The following is a 21,011-nucleotide window of genomic DNA, read 5'->3' as shown; positions in this document are numbered from 1 at the left end:
CTACTATATTCTCAACCATTGGAGGGAACAGGAGTCTTGAAGGCACAAGATTTTAAAGTCACCCGAAACCATGAGAACAAAGTGATGACGTGGTCAATTTGATTCTGAGTTTCTCATCTACCTTCGATTCTCAAGTCAGAGCAGGATTTCTGGGATTAGCACAACAAAGAGTGCCCGTTCTATAAATGGACTGTGTCTGTGTAAAGGTGCACACACCCATGCGTAGTTTTCTGAAAGCACTGGTTTACATCTCTGACGTTTAATTTTTGTAAAAGTGTCAAGGTGTGTTTCTTTGGGTATGTCAATGTGCATGTGTGGCGCAGAAAGGTGTCCCTGATCAGGGAGCTTTGACCAGCTGTCCCAGTTGCAAAGCCGGGGCAGTTTCTTCTCCAGGTTCAACCCTGCAGTTGTTTCTTTCCAGATTCTTCCCCCACCTTGTCAGAGTGTGTTGGCCTTGTAACTAGGGGGCCTCTTTGGACAGATAACTTCAGTTGCCACCTCGAGTTGCTTCTGTCTCACCTACAGGAAAGTTGTTCATTGAAATTCCCCTTCCAGGAGGGGTAGTACCTGGCCGCTTCCATGTGGCCTGGTGGTTAGAACAGGGTTTGGAAGTCAGAAAAGCCTAGGTTCTACTCCCGACTCCACCACGTCTGCTGTGTGACCTTTGGCAAGTCGCTTAATTTCTCTATGCTTCAGTTACCTCATCTGTAAAGTGGGGATTGAGATTGGGAGTCCCAGGTGAGACAGGGACTATTTCCATCCCGATTTGCCTGTATCCACCTCAGCACTTAGTACAGTGCCTGGCACGTAGTAAGCGCTTAACAAATACCACAATTATCATCATTATTATTATTATTATTATTTCACTACCGTGTCAGGTCAGGCCACGGAACACAATTCCGTATTATAGGAAAACATACTGTATTCTGTTCCAGAACCATAAGAACCCATTTCAACCTGTGATGTTGGCCATATCGGGGCAGGATGAGGGTGGAGATGGCTCAGTGCATCACCACTATTAATAATAATAATAATGATAGCATTTAAGTGCTTACTATGTGTAAAGCACTGTTCTAAGCACTGGGAAGGTTACAAGGTGATGAGGTTGGCCCACTGGGGGCTCACAGTCTTTGTGAGCCCACTGTTGGGTAGGGACTGTCTCTGTATGTTGTCAACTTGTACTTCCCAAGCGCTTAGTACAGTGCTCTGCACACAGTAAGCGCTCAATAAATATGATTGATTGGTTAATCCCCATTTTACAGCTGAGGGAACTGAGGCCCAGAGAAGTGAAGTGACTTGCCCAAAGTTACACAGCTGACAAGTGGCAGAGCTGGGATTTGAACCCATGACCTCTGACTCCAAAGCCTGGGTTCTTGCCACTGAGCCATGTTGCTTCTCTAATATTTCACTATTGAAATATGCATATCAAGTGCATGTCCTACTGAAGTGGGACGTCCTCTGCTGTACCCAAATCCAAACTCCTGGACAACTAGTTGGTCCTGGAGCTAAAGAGGTAAAGAGCAGCAACATTCACAACACCCTACATAGCTGAGCCTCCTTAGTTAGAAATGCACCATTCACTCCTCATTGGAAAGGAGTCTATAATTGCACAACTTGCTTTGAATAGGTTTGGCAGAGAACTGCTTTTGATGGATTTTAACCCTGAGGTTATAAAACCAATAGATACAAAGAAAATCACTGTGGCACAGGTACACCAAGATGCTACTAAACAATGACAGTCATCCGGAAAGGAGGTTGGCTCTTACTGTTCACCAACTAGTCAAGTACGGAGTCTACACTGTGAAACTGAGTGAAATGAATCTATCCGATGAAGGAGCGCTACAGAAACTTCCTTCTGCTATGGTAACCCTTTTGTCTTATTCAATCTGTTCTTCGATGCCAAGCAAGAAGATGCCATACTTCATCTGGAGTGGGCATCTCTGCTCCGGGGGCATATAAATTAGACAACGTGCAGATGATTTCAAACTGCACTGCAGACCCAGTTCAGCACTAATGTACTGACAAAAAAGCCTAAGAGTGTGGTTGTGATCTAACATGAATCAGGAAATTTCTACCCACCATCAAAGATTTACCATTGGTGAACCAAAGATGAATTCTTCCACATTATGCTACCTAGGCAGAACATGAACCATAAAGAAATAGACAAAAATGCAGAAGATTGAGCTTTAAGAGCGTTACAACGTGCTAAGAGTGAGAGTCCCATGTGTGACAGATACCTGATTATCTTGTCCCTAGCTCTGCTCTCAGTATGTAGGCTGCCACCTAATAAGGACTTAGCCACCACTATTATTACTAAATAATAATAATGGCATTTATTAAGCGCTTACTATATGCAAAGCACTGTTTTAAGCGCTGGTGGACACCAAATGTGGTGTCCAACTTTCTAAATGGCTTTGTGCCCCAGTTAGACCACAGAAGCCACATCCAGCTTCTCAAGCAAGTGAGATCACTGCCACCTAGAAGTCCTAGCCATTTCAGTCTATACTTCACGCTGCTGCCCGGATCATCTTTGTGCAGAAACACTCTGGGCATGCTACTCCCCCCCTCCTCAAAAATCTCCAGTGGCTGCCGGTCAACCTACGCATCAAGTAAAAACTCCTCACTCTCGGCTTCAAGGCTGTCCTTCACCTTGCCCCCTCCTATCTCACCTCCCTTCTCTCCTTCAACAGCCCAGCCCGCACCCTCCACTCCTCTGCCGCTAACCTCCTCAGTGGGCCTTATTCTCGCCTGTTCCGCCGTCGACCCTCGGCCCATGTCCTTCCCCTGGCCTGGAATGCCCTCCCTCTGCACATCCGCCAATCTAATTCTCTTCCTCCCTTCAAAGCCCTATTGAGAGCTCACCTCCTCCAGGAGGCCTTCCCACACTGAGCCCCCTTTTTCCTCTCCTCCTCCCCATGCCCCCCGCCCTACCTCCTTCCCCTCCCCACAGCACCTGCATATATGTTTGTACAGATTTATTACTCTATTTATTTTACTTGTACATATTTACTCTTCTATTTATTTTGTTAATGATGTGCATCTAGCTTTATTTCTATTCATTCTGATGACTTGACACCTGTCCACATGTTTTGTTTTGTTGTCTGTCTCTCCCTTCTAGACTGTGAGCCTGTTGTTGGGTAGGGACCGTCTCTATATGTTGCCAACTTGTACTTCCCAAGTGCTTAGTACAGTGCTCTGCACACAGTAAGCACTCAATAAATATGACTGAATGAATGAATGCAATGAATACAGGATGGCAAGCAAGAACAGCAGCAGCAAGGTCTTGGAATGCAGTCAATCCACCCACATCGCAACAATAATGCTCATCGCGTACATTAGATGGACAAAATGGAACAAGACACCAGGTGACACAGGGGGCTGCTGGACAATAAGTTGAAATGAGGCATATGCTAGTAAGGAGGGCAGAGCAAAGGTTTCTAAAACATACTTAAGCAGAGTGTCATCTCAACTGCTGAAGAAGAACTGACAGAGAACAGCAGAGAGACAGTCTGCACACAGTGAACAAGAGAGAAGTTGCTCCCTTTGACCAGAGGCTCTGAGAACATCGGCATACCAAGAGATATTCTTGAAAACGACTGTCAGCCACGTAGGCAGCAAACACCTTATTGCAGCTAAATCCTACCTTAATATACAATAGATTATTAAATCACACATATGCCTATTTAACCAAATCTACACACAAGGGTAGAATCTCACTGTCAGAAGCAATAGCTCCAAGTCTGGAGGACAGAGAAGATATAAGTACATATGTCGGATCTCTACGACATCTTTTACAATAATGAATAAAGGCAGTGATAAGAACTGATCATTGAAGCTACATTAAAGGAAGAAATAGAGTGTTGGCAAAAAGAGAAATAATATTTTAAGGAAAGGCATTCTGGAAGGTGCATTTAGGAAAATAGGTCCTTAAAATAACTGGGCTGAAAAAAACATTACTCAAGTTGATAAACCCTGCTGAATGTATCTTTATTGATGCTGATATTCTGAGTCGTCTCACTCAAGACCACAAAGGTTAAATTTGTTGCAAAAGTTAATGGTCGTTGCTTTACTTCATTCAAGGAGTTCAGTAAGAGAATCAAGAAAGTTATTTACAATGAAGATAACCCCTCAAGATTTTCTTCTAAAAATTATTATATATAAATTGGTACTAATAATAACTTAGAAGGCAAAGCTTTCGATCAGTTAAAAAAAAAATCAAGCAAGTTTCATGGTCATTCTGCCTCATTTTGAATTTATGTTGGATGGATCCAGCAGTAGAAAGCTCTCTATTTCTACCAACATAGCTTTTTTTTTTTTTTTTTGAACAGATTTGGAAACATCACAGAGCAGAAAAAAAAAAGGTTCTGAAGATTTAACTCCTATTGAATACATAACCACAGAAGACACCAATATTATCTAGCTCCATTGTTATGGAATAGCTGAAAAGTCTTCCCCAAAGGAAGCAGCGTGGCTCAATGGAAAAAGCATGGCCTTTGGAGTCAGAGGTCACGGGTTCAAATCCCAGCTCCACCAGTTGTCAGCTGTGGGACTCTGGGCAAGTCACTTAACTTCTCTGTGCCTTAGTTACCTCATCTGTAAAATGGGGATTAAGACTGTGAGCCCCACATGGGACAAGATGATCGCCTTGTAACCTCCCCAGCGCTTAGAACAGTGCTTTGCACATAGTAAGCGCTTAATAAATGCCATCATCATTATTATTATTATCATTATTATTATTATTATCTCGCTGCCTATGCTTACGGTGCACAGACGGACCAATATTTAGTAGAGTCTGTGCTCTTTCTAGGCAAATACTTGCAATCAATCAATCAATTGTATTTACTGAGCGCTTACTGTGTGCACAGCACTGTACTAAGCGCTTGGGAAGTACAAGTTGGCAACATATAGAGACGGACCCTACCCAACAGTGGGCTCACAGTCTTGCAACAGTTGCCAATCCAGGTCTGAAACAGGGATGCGGAAGTAATGCGATGAATGATGATGATGATGGTATTTCTTCAGCGCTTACTATGTGCCAGGCACTGTCCGAAGCACTGGGGTGGCCTGTGGTCCCCCCAGCAGTTCGGGGAATTCCAGTGCACACTTGCTGAACTCAACTAGAGTGGCTTCTGCCTGCTCCAGAAAAACCCTAAGTTTCACCTCTGCAGTGGAAAACGCCGGAGGGTTGCGGTCTTTTCTGGAACCAAACCTTATCTTCTTTGGCTTGGAGCGTCCAGAGGCCCAGCCGCCACAGCCATGCCCGTACACCCTCCACCATTTCGATCCCTGAGAATCTGAAAATGTCCTAGGGATCTGGAAACCATCCAGTTATGTCTAAAAGCAGCGTGGCCCAGTGGAAAGAGCGCAGGCTTTGCAGTCAGAGGTCATGGGTTCAAATCCCAGCTCCGCCGATTGTCAGCTGTGTGACTTTGGGCAAATCACTTAATCAATCAATCGCATTTATTGAGCGCTTACTGTGTGCACAGCACTGTACTAAGTGCTTGGGAAGTACAAGTTGGCAACATATAGAGACAGTCCCTACCCAACAGTGGGCTCACAGTCTAGAAGGGGGAGACAGAGAACAAAACCAAACATATCAACAAAATAAAATAAATAGAATAGATATGTACAAGTAAAATAAATAGAGTAATGAATACGTACAAACATATATACACATATACAGGTGCTGCGGGGAAGGGAATAAGTTAGATATATGGCGTGGCTTAATTTAACTTCTCGGTGCCTCAGTTCCCTCATCTGTAAAACAGGGATTAAGACCGTGAGCCCCCAGTGGGACAACCCGATCACCTTGTAACCTCCCCAGTGCTTAGAACAGTGCTTTGTGCATAGTAAGAGCTTAATAAATGCTATTATTATTATTACTGTTAAAAGCTGCTCTGTCTCCAAACAAATTTCAAATGGGTAGAGATCCACTTTTAAGCAAATCTTCAGCAAGGCGGAGTCCGCACAGCCTCCCAGAGTAAACCGATTAGTACTACTGAAACAAAGTGTGAGTCCCAACTTAATGCTTTGCTGCATTTTAACCTTAATCCTTTGTTATATTTTAGCCATTTCTCTGAGTACCCTCAGGACAAGGCTGAGCAATGTATCTTGTTATTCCGCTTGCTCTTTACAGGGCCCGGTACTAGTTTTGAATCCATCCCTGGGCATCTCAGTCTTGCACCCCATTTCTGATGAGCAGGCAGGGCAACCTGCTACTGCCGTCCTCCAACAGCAGATATGTCATCTCATTTTGGGGTAATGCTCACTATGGCTTTGAATAATCTATTCTGCCCTTCTTGCCTGCATGTGCTTCATTTTAGCTCTCTAAGATGCAGCTGCCGCACCAAAGAGCAAGGGCCCAGTTGTCGAGAAACCAGACCTGTAGTCCTGGTTCTGTCACTTGTGTAATAATGATAATGATAACAACAACAACAATTGTGGTATTTTTTAAGAGATACATGCCCAGCACTGAACTAAGTGCTGAGGTAAATACAAGGTAATCAAGCAGGAAGCAGTTTCTGTCCCACGTGTGGCCCAGTCTAAGGGGGACGGAGAATAGGTATTTAATCACCCTTTTACGGATGAGAAAACTGAGGCCCAGAGAAGTTGTCGCTTGTATCAATTTACGCAGCTGACAAGTTATGAGACCGGGATTAGAACCCACGTCCCCCTGACATCCAGACACGTAATCTTTCCACTAGGCCAGGCTGCTGTATGACCTTGGGTAACTCAGATTCTCTGGGCCTCAGTTTCCTCACCTGTAAAATGGGGATTAAGCAGCGTTCTTCCTTTAGACCATGAGACCATAGTAGGACAGGGACTTTGATTTGCTAATGATGATGATGGCATTTATTAAGCACTTACTATGTGCAAAGCACTGTTCTAAGCGCTGGGGGGATACAAGGTGATTAGGTTGTCCCATGTGGGGCTCACGGACTTAATCCCCATTTTACAGATGAGGTAACTGAGGCATAGAGAAGTTAAGTGACTTGCCCAAGTCACACAGCTGACAATTGGTGGAGCCAGGATTTGAACCCATGACCTCTGACTCCAAAGCCCGGGCTCTTTCCACTGAGCCACACTGCTCCTAATGTTGTACCTACCTAAGAGTTTAGCACACAGTTAGTGCTTAGTAAATAATGTCACATCATCATCTTCTTGTCACCCATTTTCACAAGTCCTATCAATGCTGTATGGTGACAATCGCTAAATAGGGGAAATGAAGGATTAATATGCAGAGGAGAGTAATTACCTCTATACTGTGTGAAGTAGAAATTATGGAGCATATTGGTCTTTTGAGTCTCTGCCATACATATACATAAAACTTTACAATAAATTACTTGCATTGAACCTAGCACTTTGTACAGTGCCTGACAAATGATAAGAGCTTAAATATTATTATTATTATTATTTTCGAATCCATCTTTAGGCTTCCCAAGGCCAAATGATTCCAAATGCAGTTTTCCTCAGGGATTTATTTTAAATCAGTCACTCTTGTGGCTGTACTCCAAACAATTCCTAATTTCCCAACAATTCTCTTAAGTCACGGTGTTTCAAATTGAATAGACAGTTGTCCTATAATGTGAGGACTGTGGTCCTGACAGACCTCTCAGTAGAGCACTCACTCGCTCACACTTCTAGACTGTGAGCCCGCTGTTGTGTAGGGATCGTCTCTATATGTTGCCAACTTCCCAAGCGCTTAGTCCAGTGCTCTGCACACAGTAAGTGCTCAATACGATTGACTGAATGAATGAATAAATGAATGATACACACAATGTAGCTCACACACATTCCACATCCAATGCCACACATACGCCCAATGTGCCTTCTTCCCTACACAGCCGTCAGACTGCATTCAGGGAGATATGTACTACAGCAATAGCAGAATGAGAATATTCACGATGGCAGAACTACTTCAACGGTGTTCAAAGAACCCCGCCAATGCCAGATTTGATGGAAAGATTACTCCATATTTCTTAAAGCCCCAGTGCAATCAATTGTATTTGATCGCTTACTGTGTGCAGAGCACTGCACTAAGCGCTTGGGAAGTACAAGCTGGCAATATATAGAGACAGTCCCTACACAACAGTGGGCTCACAGTCTAGAAGGGGGGAAGTGCAATCATGAAACCGATGGGCTTTCCCGAAACACTTAGAGATGCCCAACGTACTCTTCTTGATAAGCCTCGATGAATTACCGGGATTTCTGCAAACTGCCATCGGGGCTAATAAGAATCATATAGAACAGTTCCAGAAGGCAGCTACGTGTTTGCAAACAAAAACTGATGTACTTTTATCACTTCAGAAATGGCTAAAAGCTCCACTTGCCAAAAACCATCATCATAAAAGCGTTCCACCAACTGTTCTTTTCTCTCGGCTCTCTCTACTACCTTTCTCTGCATCATCCCATGCAACAGTCCAGACAAAGGATCCCGCCTGCTCGGGGAGCTCCGGGGCACATACTGTCTTCTTCTTGACATGATTTTCAGCCCACTCTCTGTCAAACTACATCCCTCTTCCTCCTTCAGCACTCGACTAACGCTTACTGCCGTGGGGCGAGCTCAGATTTTAAAAATCCTGAATCTGGTCACCCCGACTGCCTACAGTCAAAGGATGGTGAATTCTGAGGCTGCAGTTGTGTTACCCCAACTTGTCTTATAACACTGGGGTCACATCTTTGTAAAACCTGTTTAGGAAAACCGGTGTTACAGCATTCACTGTGACTGACACCATACCCAGGCACAGAGAGGTTCCTTGATTCCCTAAAAAGCGTATTTACCAAAACACATTTTGAAAACATATGTTACGGAAGAACCGAGTGTATCTTTGCTTGTTTTTTTTCTTTGCCTCTGTCACATCCACCTTCGCTTTGGTCTGTGTTTATTCTGTTTTTCCCAATTACATTTTAGGTTCCTTGAGGACAGGGCGTGTGTCTTGTTTTATGATTTGTCACTTGCAAAAACTACACATTTAATAAGTATTGCAGTCAAATTTTAAAAAACCAAACTCTCTCTGGAAAAGTTTTAATCACCCATAATCAATTTTAATCTGAAATTCAAACTAATACCAATATGGATTATCAGTCATAAGCAGTAGTCAACTCTAGAAATGCCACTTCAAATAATTTAAATGTGAAATTGGCTCTGTTCATGCAAAAATGTGACATTAAGTTCAATATGAGAAAAACAACAACAACAAGCCCTCATTTAGGTAGCTCTGCTTTTCGTTGGGTAATCGGCTTATTTAGGTTTACTTGTGATCACTTGGGATAAAATTCACACGTGGTTCTCCCTGGCTGAAGGGAATGATACAGATCTTCCATTTCTAGGCTACTAATAATTTTCTAACAATTCAGTTACATGTATTTTCCAAAATTAAACTGTTGGTTTAAAATGGCTTAGAATTCTATAAAACCTTTGCACACTCAAGTCATTCTACTAACGCTTCTTTTTTTATCAACCTGATATTAAGTTTGTAAAGGCCAGAGAAAACAATTAGATAAAATATGCTTTCTGGACCACCATCTATAAATGTATTCAATTAGTTCAAATTCAAAAGTGTTTGAAGACGATCGGGTAAAACAAGATCCTGTGTTTGTAAATTTAGCCACGTTCCCTTAGTCACGCATCTCAGAACAGAAATGATAGCAAATGTCAGAGGAAATGTTCACGAACATATTGGAAAAAAAAATCACAAACTGGAAGCATCACACTCTACTACTGCACAGCTCAACTGTGCTTTACCAACTATGGAATATTACAGTAAACATTTCAATATTCATATTTGCTTTAAAATCATATTCCTTGTTATTTCTATCAAGTGTAGCTAATGCAAAGTTGAAGAACTTGATATGCTTCAAAAGGATTATGAAATAAAAAACCAGGGAAAAGGAAGAAAAATGTTATAGTACACATATGCATGTATCAGTGGATGCTTCAAAAGTGTACATAACTTCATTAAAAGAATTGCCAATTTACTTAGCAGCTGTGTGATTTAACAGCATTTTAACTGGGATCAATTACCAAAAATGGTGATAAGATTCTAGCACAGTTTTTAGCTTTCTATTTACTTACAGCGTCCTGAGTTGTCAGCAAATACTGAAAGTGCATAATGCACCTATTAAGTACTTTTTGAGTACTATTTTTGAATAAAATTGAAGAGTGCTTTTCCATTTGGAGGACTACTTCCCTAGTAAAGGTTTCTGTGACAGCTGTAATTTGAGTTTTAGCTTGCACTGGCATATAAAGAGATACAGACTATAATAGTGATGATAATCGTATTTATCACAAGCTTACTCTGTGCAGGGCACTGTAAAACGCACCGGGAATGAAAAACACAAGTGGGAAATAGACACAGTCCCTGGCCCTCAAGGGGTTCTTCATCTGAGACTTGTAGAATGGGGCAAAAGGGATTGGAGAAAGACACACTAGGAGTTTTCAAACACTAAAACACTGAAGCAGCCTAAAAAGGAGAGCCAGATAACACACAAAAGAACAACAAAAATCAGTATCGTGCTATGGCCAGAGGAGAAGAATTTCAGGGGCCTCTTGGCTCACACTGTAAGGCACTTGCTTGTATTGCTTTTCTGAAAAAACTACCTGGAGGTGGGCGGAAAACTGCAGATGACAAATCCTCTTTTAAGGGATCCTGTAATAATCCGAGAAATACTTTTTTCTACATCTATACAAAGAGGAATGCCTTCAGAGCAGCAAGTTTTCTTTTCCTTCGTGTCACGTCAGGTTGATGTTTGTCAGATATTTTCTTATTTAGAAAGGATTTACATCAATCTCCTTGAATGTGTTTCATTGCAGACTTAAGGAATCCCTTTACTTGACTAAGTACATGAATCTTAATGTTGGCATCATTTATAACTAATCAAAAATAAATAACTTTCATCAGAATGGAGGGAGAGGTCCAGCTGGTTTCATAACACACTGTAAAAATTCCTAAACCTAAAATCACTGACTTTGTGGGACAGCCATCGCTAAGAAAACTGTCTTTAGATTTACTATTTCTGCCGCCCCCCACAAAATGGAGGGAAGGGGGAGCTTCCTAATAGAGTAAAATTCACCAAAGGGTGGAGTTAAATTCATTAGAAAGATGTGACATTGTGTGTTTTGGAAGCAAACCATCATCCATTACTTTAATGTTTTGTGAACAGCCAAGCCTCCACTTGATAAACGGCAGCCCTACTCAATCCACGGCATGCACTGAGCACTTACTATAATAATAATAATAATCATCATCATCATCATCAATCGTATTTATTGAGTGCTTACTATGTGCAGAGCACTGTTCTAAGCGCTGGGGAGGTTACAAGGTGATCAGGTTGTCCCACATGGGGCTCACAGTCTTAATCCCCATTTTATAGATGAGGTAACTGAGGCCCAGAGAAGTTAAGTGACTTGCCCAATGTCACACAGCTGACAATTGGTGGAGTCGGGATTCGAACCCATGACCTCTGACTCCAAAGCCCGGGCTCTTTCCACTTTGCCACGCTGCTTCTCTACTGTGTGCGAAGTGCTAAACTAGGAGCTTGGGGGAGTGCAATTCAACAGAGTTGGTAGACACATTCCCTGCCCACAACAAGTTTATAGTCTAGAGGAGTTTACAGTCTTCTGAAGAGGGAACAACATACATAAAAATGGAATTATAGGAAATGACGCAGCAGAAGGAAATTTTATTTGTTGGGTACATCAAGAATGGATAAAAGAGGCATTTTTACAAATATTTTCTATTCCGTGAACATGAATATCAGAAAACTACAGGACATTTTCACAGACCCAGTCCTGGATTTTGAAGTTCCGGGAATACGGACTATCTTTCTAGCAATATTGATATGACAATATCATAAATAAGTATTTATTTATTTTACTTGTACATATCTATTCTATTTATTTTATTTTGTTAGTATGTTTGGTTTTGTTCTCTGTCTCCCCCTTTTAGACTGTGAGCCCACTGTTGGGTAGGGACTGTCTCTATGTGTTGCCAATTTGTACTTCCCAAGCGCTTAGTACAGTGCTCTGCACACAGTAAGCGCTCAATAAATACGATTGATGATGACAAAAATACATCGAATGTGTCTCCTGAACAAAGCAGAACTTTGGGAAAGCACATCTAAATGTGGAATCAGCGTGGCTCGGTGGAAAGAGCCCGGGCTTTGGAGTCAGAAGTCATGGGTTCTAATCCCGGCTCCGCCACTTGTCAGCTGTGTGACCTTGGGCATGTCACCTCACTTCTCTGGGCCTCAGTTACCTCATCTGTAAAATGGGGATTAAAACTGTGAGCCCCACGTGGGACAACCTGATCCCCCCCAGCACTTAGAACAGGGCTTTGCACATAGTAGGTGCTTAACAAATGCCATCATCATTATTATTATTATTATTAGCTAAATGTTACTGAAATTAAACAACCCTAATAGGTCCGTGACTACACCTATGGGGAAAAAAAAAGCTGCATTTAATTTCCACTCAGGCCAGAACGACAGAAAACTGCAGCAAGACAAATGGAGGTTATGAAAAGAAAGAAAGACCCTACTGAAAGTACAGATTGTTAAAGATGGCAGGGATTACAAAAGGGGATTGTGGAATCAATCTTCTCAGAAGGTCTTTGAAAACAGGGCAGATTCTCAGTTTAGGTGTGGTCGGGATTGAAAGTGGCTGCCAGGAACGGATGATGAATCTTGGACAATCCCCGCTAACCCGGATTTTTCAATAGGTTTTTTTTTAATTTTAACATATCTGAGGTTCACAAAAAGAAGCCCATTATCCTATTCGGTCTCCACTCACTAGAGAAAAGACAATTCAAGTGCTATACTAGCCACTGGAGGGAGCTTACACTATTCAATAAATGCAAATAAAAGCCAATATCCAACATAAGGTTTATGGTTTACAAGAGTAAAAATAGTAGTAGTAGTAGTAGTAGTAGTAGTAGTAGTAGTAGTAGTAGTACTTTGGTAGTTGCTTTCCTGCAGAGTTTTATAAAAGAGACACACTGGTCTGAAGTCACTGGTTTCACATTTAGGTTGTGCAAGATTTCTTGTCAGAGTTACTATTAAAATGATATCAACTGAAAGTTTTCTGCCATACACCATGACATGCCCATTTCTTCTAGCACATTTAATCTGACTGCAGACAGAACACCCAGTAGCAGCAGGAATGCATTTAGCCTCAATCGGATGCTAGAATTCAGAGCTCTTTTATTGAGCTTGTCCGATTTAGGTGCGATTACCTGAACTAAAAAAACTTTGACCTAACATTTTCTAATCCAATACTGATGAGTCTTCTCAAATATATGTCACTCATTTGGAGAGTGATTCCACAAACTTTGCAAATGGAGGAAACATCTTTCCAGGCTCTAATAGGGAATGAGGACCGATAAATCTTAAGCACACGATTCGGCACACACCCAGTAACTAACCATTTGAAAAATACTTTAATTGCGGGTTAAGCCTTTTCAGAGAAATGTATTTATATATTTATATTCACACACACACATATATACACATACACACACATATATATTTAATCACTTGGGTGAAAAGCTACTTGCAGATGACCTACCCATGTAGTTGGATACCATTTTCTCTAAGTCCTAAGGAAGGCACACAGCACCCGTTATTTTAGGAATGAATCAAAATAGATTAATAGCAGTCTAGAATCTGAACGCTCAGATGCCAATCATATCAAGAACTAGTCAGCAACAGCAAATCAACTATTAAGATGGGAAAGGAAGGGGAAAAAAAAACCAGAGTAATTCAGAATGAGGAAGTGAAAGAACAAAGCAAGTAGTATATACAAAAGGGATTTTTCTGTTGTATATTGAAAACAGTACAGAGACAATAAAAACCCATTCAGGTTTGAAGCTTACCTTTCTAAATATTTTCAGCTTTACAAGAGAAAACTCCCGTTAAGCCTAGTGAGTTGTGGAACTTATGTAAATTTCGTTAATTGCATATTTGGCAAACATTTAAATGTTTGCAAATGCGGATTTAGTAGTATAGATTTTCTGATTACATTTTCTCTGATGTCTGACCTCAAAAAAAATAAAAGGCATGCGGGTAGAAAACACTTCATGTTGTGCAAAGTGTCCCATTCATTCATTCATTCATTCAATCGTATTTATTGAGCGCTTACCGTGTGCACGGCACTGTACTAAGCGCTTGGGAAGTGCAAGTTGGCAACATATAGAGACGGTCCCTACCCAACAGTGGGCTCACAGTCTAGAAGGGAGTCTAGAAGGGGAGTCCTATGCTAAGTACAAAACCAAAATTGAATATACTTTAACATTAGAAAATTTAGGAGGAATTTTTTTTAGCCTAATATAAACTTTTTTTAATAGCAGCAGCTCCTGTCCACATTCACAGAACTAATATCCCTGAAGCAGGAAATCACTGACTCAGCAGGAGTACCCAAGAATATTTTTCTTTCTTTTAGTGTGATGTAATGTGGCCCATGCTATTTTAATTAGGGGTGTTTGATATAGCAGCATTTCACAGGCCAGTGTCAGTTGAGATTTCCCAGCTTACTTCTCATTAAGATCTCTGAAGATACAGAGTGTACGGGAGGAACCCCAACCGTAAAATATTTTTCAAACGGAAACTGCTCCCTTCAGATTCACCTATTTCAGGAAAGGTTCTGACCTAAATCATCTCTACTATCGCCTCGAACTGATCTTTAACTTAATAAATGTATCAGTGACTCTTTTTTAAAAAAAATGAAGATTTATCCCACACCCCAAGGACACCCCCAATGTCCTTTTTGATTATAAAACCAATTCCTCCTCCCGATTATATTCTCTCCCTATCCTAGCTTTATAGGTGCATGCAGCCAACCAACCACAGCTTTGGACCAAGTAGGTCAAAACCCCATTACTGCATGCAGGCCACTGTACTGAGCGCTTTGGATAATAATAATAATAATGGTGGCATTTGTTAAGCGCTTACTATGTACTGTTCTAAGCACTGGGGCAGATACAAGGTAATCGGGTTGTCCCGCATGGGGGCTCACAGTAATAATCCCCATTTTACAGATGAGGGAACTGAGGCCCAGAGAAGTTATTTGCCCAAGGTCACACAACAGACAAGTGGCGGAGCCGGGATTAGAACCATTTCGAATTTGGAGGGTCCACTCCATTTTCATTCATTTCATCATATTTATTGAGCGCTTACTGTGTGCAGAGCACTGTACTAAGCTCTTGGGAAGTATAAATCGGCAACATATAGAGATGGTCCCTACCCAACACCAGGCAATTGGCAGGCCCAAGCCCTGTCCATAAGGGAGTTCCCAATCCAGTGGGGGAGATGGACCCAAAAATCAATCCATCGTACTTATTGAGCGCCTACTGAGTGCAGAACCCTGTACTAAGCGCTCAGTACATGCCAAAGATGGTCCCTTTTTAACCAGAAGAACCAGACCCCTCTTCAGGGGAGGAAAAAGGGATGCAACTTGTCCTTTCCAGCGGAAGCACAACTAAATACTAATAATATTAATATTAACTAGGCCTGGTTGGAAGTCTGGGGTCCTTCGCTCATTCAGTCGTATTTATTGAGCGCTTACTGGGTGCAGAGCACTGTACTAAGCACTTGGAAGTAGCGTGGCTCAGCGGAAAGAGCACAGGCATTGGAGTCACAGGTCACGGGTTCAATACCCGGCTCCGCCAGTTGTCAGCTGTGTGACAAATCACTTCATTTCCCTGTGCCTCAGTGACCTCAACTGTAAAATGGGGGTGAAGACCGTGAGCCCCCCGTCAGACAATCTGATCACCTTGTAACCTCCCCAGCACTTAGAACAGTGCTTTGCACATGTAAGCACTTAATAAAAGCCACGATTATTATTATTATTATGATTATTATTCTTTGGGCCTCAGTGACCTCATCTGTAAAATGGGGATGAAGACTGTGAGCCCCTCGTGGGACAACCTGAGTACCTTGTATCCCCCCCAGCGCTTAGAACAGTGCTTTGCACATAGTAAGTGCTTAATAAATGTCCTTATTATTATTGGAAAGTGCAATTTGGCAACAGAGAGAGACAATCCCTCCTCTCCCTCAGGTGCCCGGCCCCCAGCACCTATCATTAATTCTATTTATTTCTAATGATGACTTTTGACTTTTTATTTTATTTTATTGGTGTGCGTCTCCCCGCCGGGCCCTAGGCCGGACGGTGAGCCCAGGGTGGGCAGGGATCGTCTCTCTTGATTGCTGCCGGGTACTTCCTGAGCGCTTAGCCCAGCGCTCCGCACCCCGTGGGCGCTCAATAAATACATACGAGTGGATTGAATGAGCGGGTAAAGGTGGGCAGAGCCCACCTGTCGGGCCTCGAGGGCGGCCCCGGGGGCCGAGGGCACGAAGCGGGCAGCCGCCAGGGTTCATTCATTCAGCAGCGCTTAGAACAGTGCTTTGCACATAGTAAACACTAAACAAATACCACTATTATCATTATTACATTATTATTTATTCAGCGCTTATTGTGTGCAGAGCACTGGACTAAGCGCTTGGCAAAGTACAAATCGGCAACATAGAGAGACGCCAAGCTGGCCGCGTAGAATAATAATAATAATAATGGTATTTGTTAAGTGCTTATTATCAATCAGTCGTATTTATTGAGCGCTTACTGTGTGCAGAGTACTGTACCAAGCGCTTGGGAAGAACAAGTTGGCAACATATAGAGACGGTCCCTACCCAACAGTGGGCTCAGTCTAGAAGGTCATTATGTGCCAAAAACTGTACTAAGCGCTGCGGTAATAGTAATGTAATAGTAATAGTAGTAATGATGGCATTTGTTGGCATTGTAATGATGGCATTACTATGTGCCAAGCACTGTTCTAAGCGATGGGGGAGATACAAGGTAATCAAGGTGTCCCACGTGGGGCTCACAGTCAATCTCCATTTTACAGGTGAGGGATAGAGAATAATAATTATAATAATAATAAAACAATGATAATAACCGTAATGATAATGGCATTTGTTAAGTGCTTTCTATGTGCCAAGCAGGTGATCAGGTTGCCCCACGTGGGGCTCACAGTCAATCCCCATTTTACAGATGAGGGAACTGAGGCACAGAGAATGAATAACAATAATAATAACAATAACAATAATAATAATAATTTGCTAAGTGCTTACTATGTACCAAGCACTGTTCTAAGCCATGGGGGGATACGATTGAATAAATACGATTGAATGAACGAATGAATGACCATCTCTCTATGTTGCCGACTTGTCCTCTCCCAAGCGCTTAGGCCAGTGCTCTGCACACAGTAAGCACTCAGTAAATACGATTGAATGAATGAATGACCGTCTCTCTATGTTGCCAACTTGTAGTTCCCAAGCGCTCAGCCCAGTGCTCTGCACACAGTAAGCGCTCAATAAATACGACTGAATAAGTGAATGCCGGTCTCTCCATGTGGCCGACTTGTACTTCCCAAGCGCTCTGCACACAGTAAGCGCTCACTAAATACGACTGAATGAATGAATGACCCTCTCTCTATGTTGCCGACTTGTCTTCTCCCAAGCGCTGAGCACAGTGCTCTGCACACAGTAAGCGCTCACTAAATACGACTGAATGAATGAATGACCGTTTCTCTACATTGCCGACTTGTCCTCTCCCAAGCGCTTAGCCCAGTGCTCTGCACACAGTAAGCGCTCACTAAATACGATTGAATGAATGAATGACCGTCTCTCTAGGTGGCCAACTTGTCCTCTCCCAAGCGCTGAGCACAGCGCTCCGCACACAGTAAGCGCTCACTAAATACGACTGAATGAATGAATGACCGTCTCTGTATGTTGCCGACTCGCCCTCTCCCAAGCGCTGAGCACAGCGCTCCGCACATAGTAAGCGCTCACTAAATACGATTGACTGAATGAATGAATGACCGTCTCTACACGTTGCCGACTCGCCCTCTCCCAAGCGCTGAGCACAGCGCTCCGCACACAGTAAGCGCTCACTAAATACGACTGACTGAATGAATGAATGACCGTCTCTCTAGGTGGCCGACTCGTCCTCTCCCAAGAGCTGAGCACAGCGCTCCGCACATAGTAAGCGCTCACTAAATACGATTGACTGAATGAATGAATGACCGTCTCTACACGTTGCCGACTCGCCCTCTCCCAAGCGCTGAGCACAGCGCTCCGCACACAGTAAGCGCTCACTAAATACGACTGAATGAATGAATGAATGCATGACCGTCTCTCTATGTTGCCGACTCGCCCTCTCCCAAGCGCTGAGCACAGTGCTCCGCACATAGTAAGCGCTCACTAAATACGATTAAATGAATGAATGAATGCATGACCGTCTCTGTATGTTGCCGACTCGCCCTCTCCCAAGCGCTGAGCACAGCGCTCCGCACACAGTAAGCGCTCAATAAATACGATTGAATGAATGAATGAATGACCGTCTCTCTATATGTTGCCGACTCGCCCTCTCCCAAGCGCTGAGCACAGCGCTCCGCACACAGTAAGCGCTCACTAAATACGACTGAATGAATGAATGAATGCATGACCGTCTCTCTATGTTGCCGACTCGCCCTCTCCCAAGCGCTGAGCACAGCGCTCCGCACACAGTAAGCGCTCACTAAATACGATTAAATGAATGAATGAATGCATGACCGTCTCTCTATGTTGCCGACTTGTCCTCTCCCAAGCGCTGAGCACAGCGCTCCGCACACAGTAAGCGCTCCATAATTACGATTGAATGAATGAATGAATGACCGTCTCTCTATATGTTGCCGACTCGTCCTCTCCCAACCGCTGAGCACAGCGCTCCGCACACAGTAAGCGCTCAATAAATACGATTGAATGAATGAATGAATGAATGAATGACCGTCTCTCTCTATGTTGCCGACTCGCCCTCTCCCAAGCGCTGAGCACAGCGCTCCGCACATAGTAAGCGCTCACTAAATACGATTGAATGAATGAATGACCGTCTCTCTAGGTGGCCAACTCGTCCTCTCCCAAGCGCTGAGCACAGCGCTCCGCTCACAGTAAGCGCTCACTAAATACGACTGAATGAACGAATGAATGGCCGTCTCTGTATGTTGCCGACTCGCCCTCTCCCAAGCGCTGAGCACAGCGCTCCGCACATAGTAAGCGCTCACTAAATACGACTGACTGAATGAATGAATGACCGTCTCTGTATGTTGCCGACTCGCCCTCTCCCAAGCGCTGAGCACAGCGCTCCGCACATAGTAAGCGCTCACTAAATACGACTGACTGAATGAATGAATGACCGTCTCTGTATGTTGCCGACTCGCCCTCTCCCAAGAGCTGAGCACAGCGCTCCGCACATAGTAAGCGCTCACTAAATACGACTGACTGAATGAATGACCGTCTCTGTATGTTGCCGACTCGCCCTCTCCCAAGCGCTGAGCACAGCGCTCCGCACACAGTAAGCGCTCACTAAATACGATTGAATGAATGAATGACCGTCTCTCTAGGTGGCCAACTCGTCCTCTCCCAAGCGCTGAGCACAGCGCTCCGCACACAGTAAGCGCTCACTAAATACGATCGAATGAATGAACGACCGTCTCTATGTTGCCGACTTGTCCTCTCCCAAGTGCTCAGCACAGTGCTCCGCACATAGTAAGCGCTCACTAAATCCACCGCTTAGAACACAGTGCTCAGCGCTTAGAACAGTGCTTTGCACATAGTAAGCGCTTAACAAATGCCATCATTATTATTATTATTATTAAATACGATTGAATGAACGAATGAATGCACGACCGTCTCTCTATGTTGCCGACTCGTCCTCTCCCAAGCGCTCAGCACAGCGCTCCGCACACAGTAAGCGCTCACTAAATACGATCGAATGAATGAACGACCGTCTCTATGTTGCCGACTTGTCCTCTCCCAAGTGCTCAGCACAGTGCTCCGCACATAGTAAGCGCTCACTAAATCCACCGCTTAGAACACAGTGCTCAGCGCTTAGAACAGTGCTTTGCACATAGTAAGCGCTTAACAAATGCCATCATTATTATTATTATTATTATTATTAAATACGATTGAATGAATGAACGAATGCATGACCGTCTCTCTATGTTGCCGACTCGCCCTCTCCCAAGCGCTGAGCACAGCGCTCCGCACACAGTAAGCGCTCACTAAATACGATTGAATGAATGAATGAATAAATGGCCACCTCTCTATGTTACCGACTCGTCCTCTCCCAAGCGCTGAGCACAGCGCTCCGCACACGGTAAGCGCTCACTGAGTACGATCGAATGAATGCACGACCGTCTCTCCATGGGGCCAACTTGTCCTTCCCAAGCGCTCTGCACCCAGTAAGCGCTCAGTGAATACGACTGAATGAATGAATGGATGAACGACCGTCTCTCTCTAGGTTGCCGACTCCGTCCTGCCCCAAGCGCTGAGCACAGTGCTCCGCACACAGTAGGCGCTCGCTAATTACGACTGAATGAATGAATGAATGAGTGAATGAATCGGGAGGGAGGGACGGAGGGAGGGAGCCCGGGGTGTCTGCCGGCTTACGTTTTCTGCACGGGTTTCCTCCTCTTGCGGCAGGCGTACGTCACGTTGGCGCTGTTCATCCTGCCGACGGACACACCGACAGACAGACAGACAGACACACCGTCCGTCCGTCCGTCCCGGGGCCCGGTCGGTCTGTCCGGTCCGTTCCGGTCCGGTCCGGTCCGGTCCGATCCGGTGGGGTCGGGTCCTGCGGTATCCCCCGCCGCCCCCCGCCGCCGTCGGGGTCCGTGCGTCCGGCCGGGCCCCTCCGGACCGATCTCAAAGGCGCCGCCGCCACCGCCGCCCGGACCGGCCCCGCCCCGCCCCCTGCTCGGCTCGACCAATCCCCGCCTCGGACGGCCTCGCTCCCTGTATCCATGGCCACGCCTCCCGCCCGGATCGACCAATCCCCGCCTCGGACGGCCCCGCCCCCTGTATCCATGGCCCCGCCCCCCGCTCGGCTCTACCAATCCCCGCCTCGGACGGCCCCGCCCGCTGTGCCTATGGCCCCGCCCCCCCGCTCGGCTCGACCAATCCCCGCCTCGGACGGCCCC

At 44.3% G+C, this 21,011-nt stretch overlaps 1 protein-coding gene across 1 annotated transcript in view; it reads right to left on the bottom strand.

Annotated features, from left to right (window-relative positions):
• AHR (aryl hydrocarbon receptor) overlaps window positions 1–20,578 on the bottom strand; it is an 82,679-nt gene extending 62,101 nt beyond the window's left edge. Inside the window, exon 1 of the mRNA XM_038767699.1 lies at window positions 20,479–20,578. Within this exon, the coding sequence (XP_038623627.1) occupies window positions 20,479–20,537 (59 nt within the window). The 5' untranslated portion in view covers window positions 20,538–20,578. The remainder of the gene's footprint in view (window positions 1–20,478) is intronic.
• Window positions 20,579–21,011: the final 433 nt, after the last annotated feature.

This window comes from Tachyglossus aculeatus, chromosome 2 (genome assembly GCF_015852505.1).
Source record: "Tachyglossus aculeatus isolate mTacAcu1 chromosome 2, mTacAcu1.pri, whole genome shotgun sequence".
Taxonomy (NCBI): Eukaryota; Metazoa; Chordata; class Mammalia; order Monotremata; family Tachyglossidae; genus Tachyglossus; species Tachyglossus aculeatus.
This window is presented reverse-complemented; position numbering and strand designations above follow the sequence as displayed.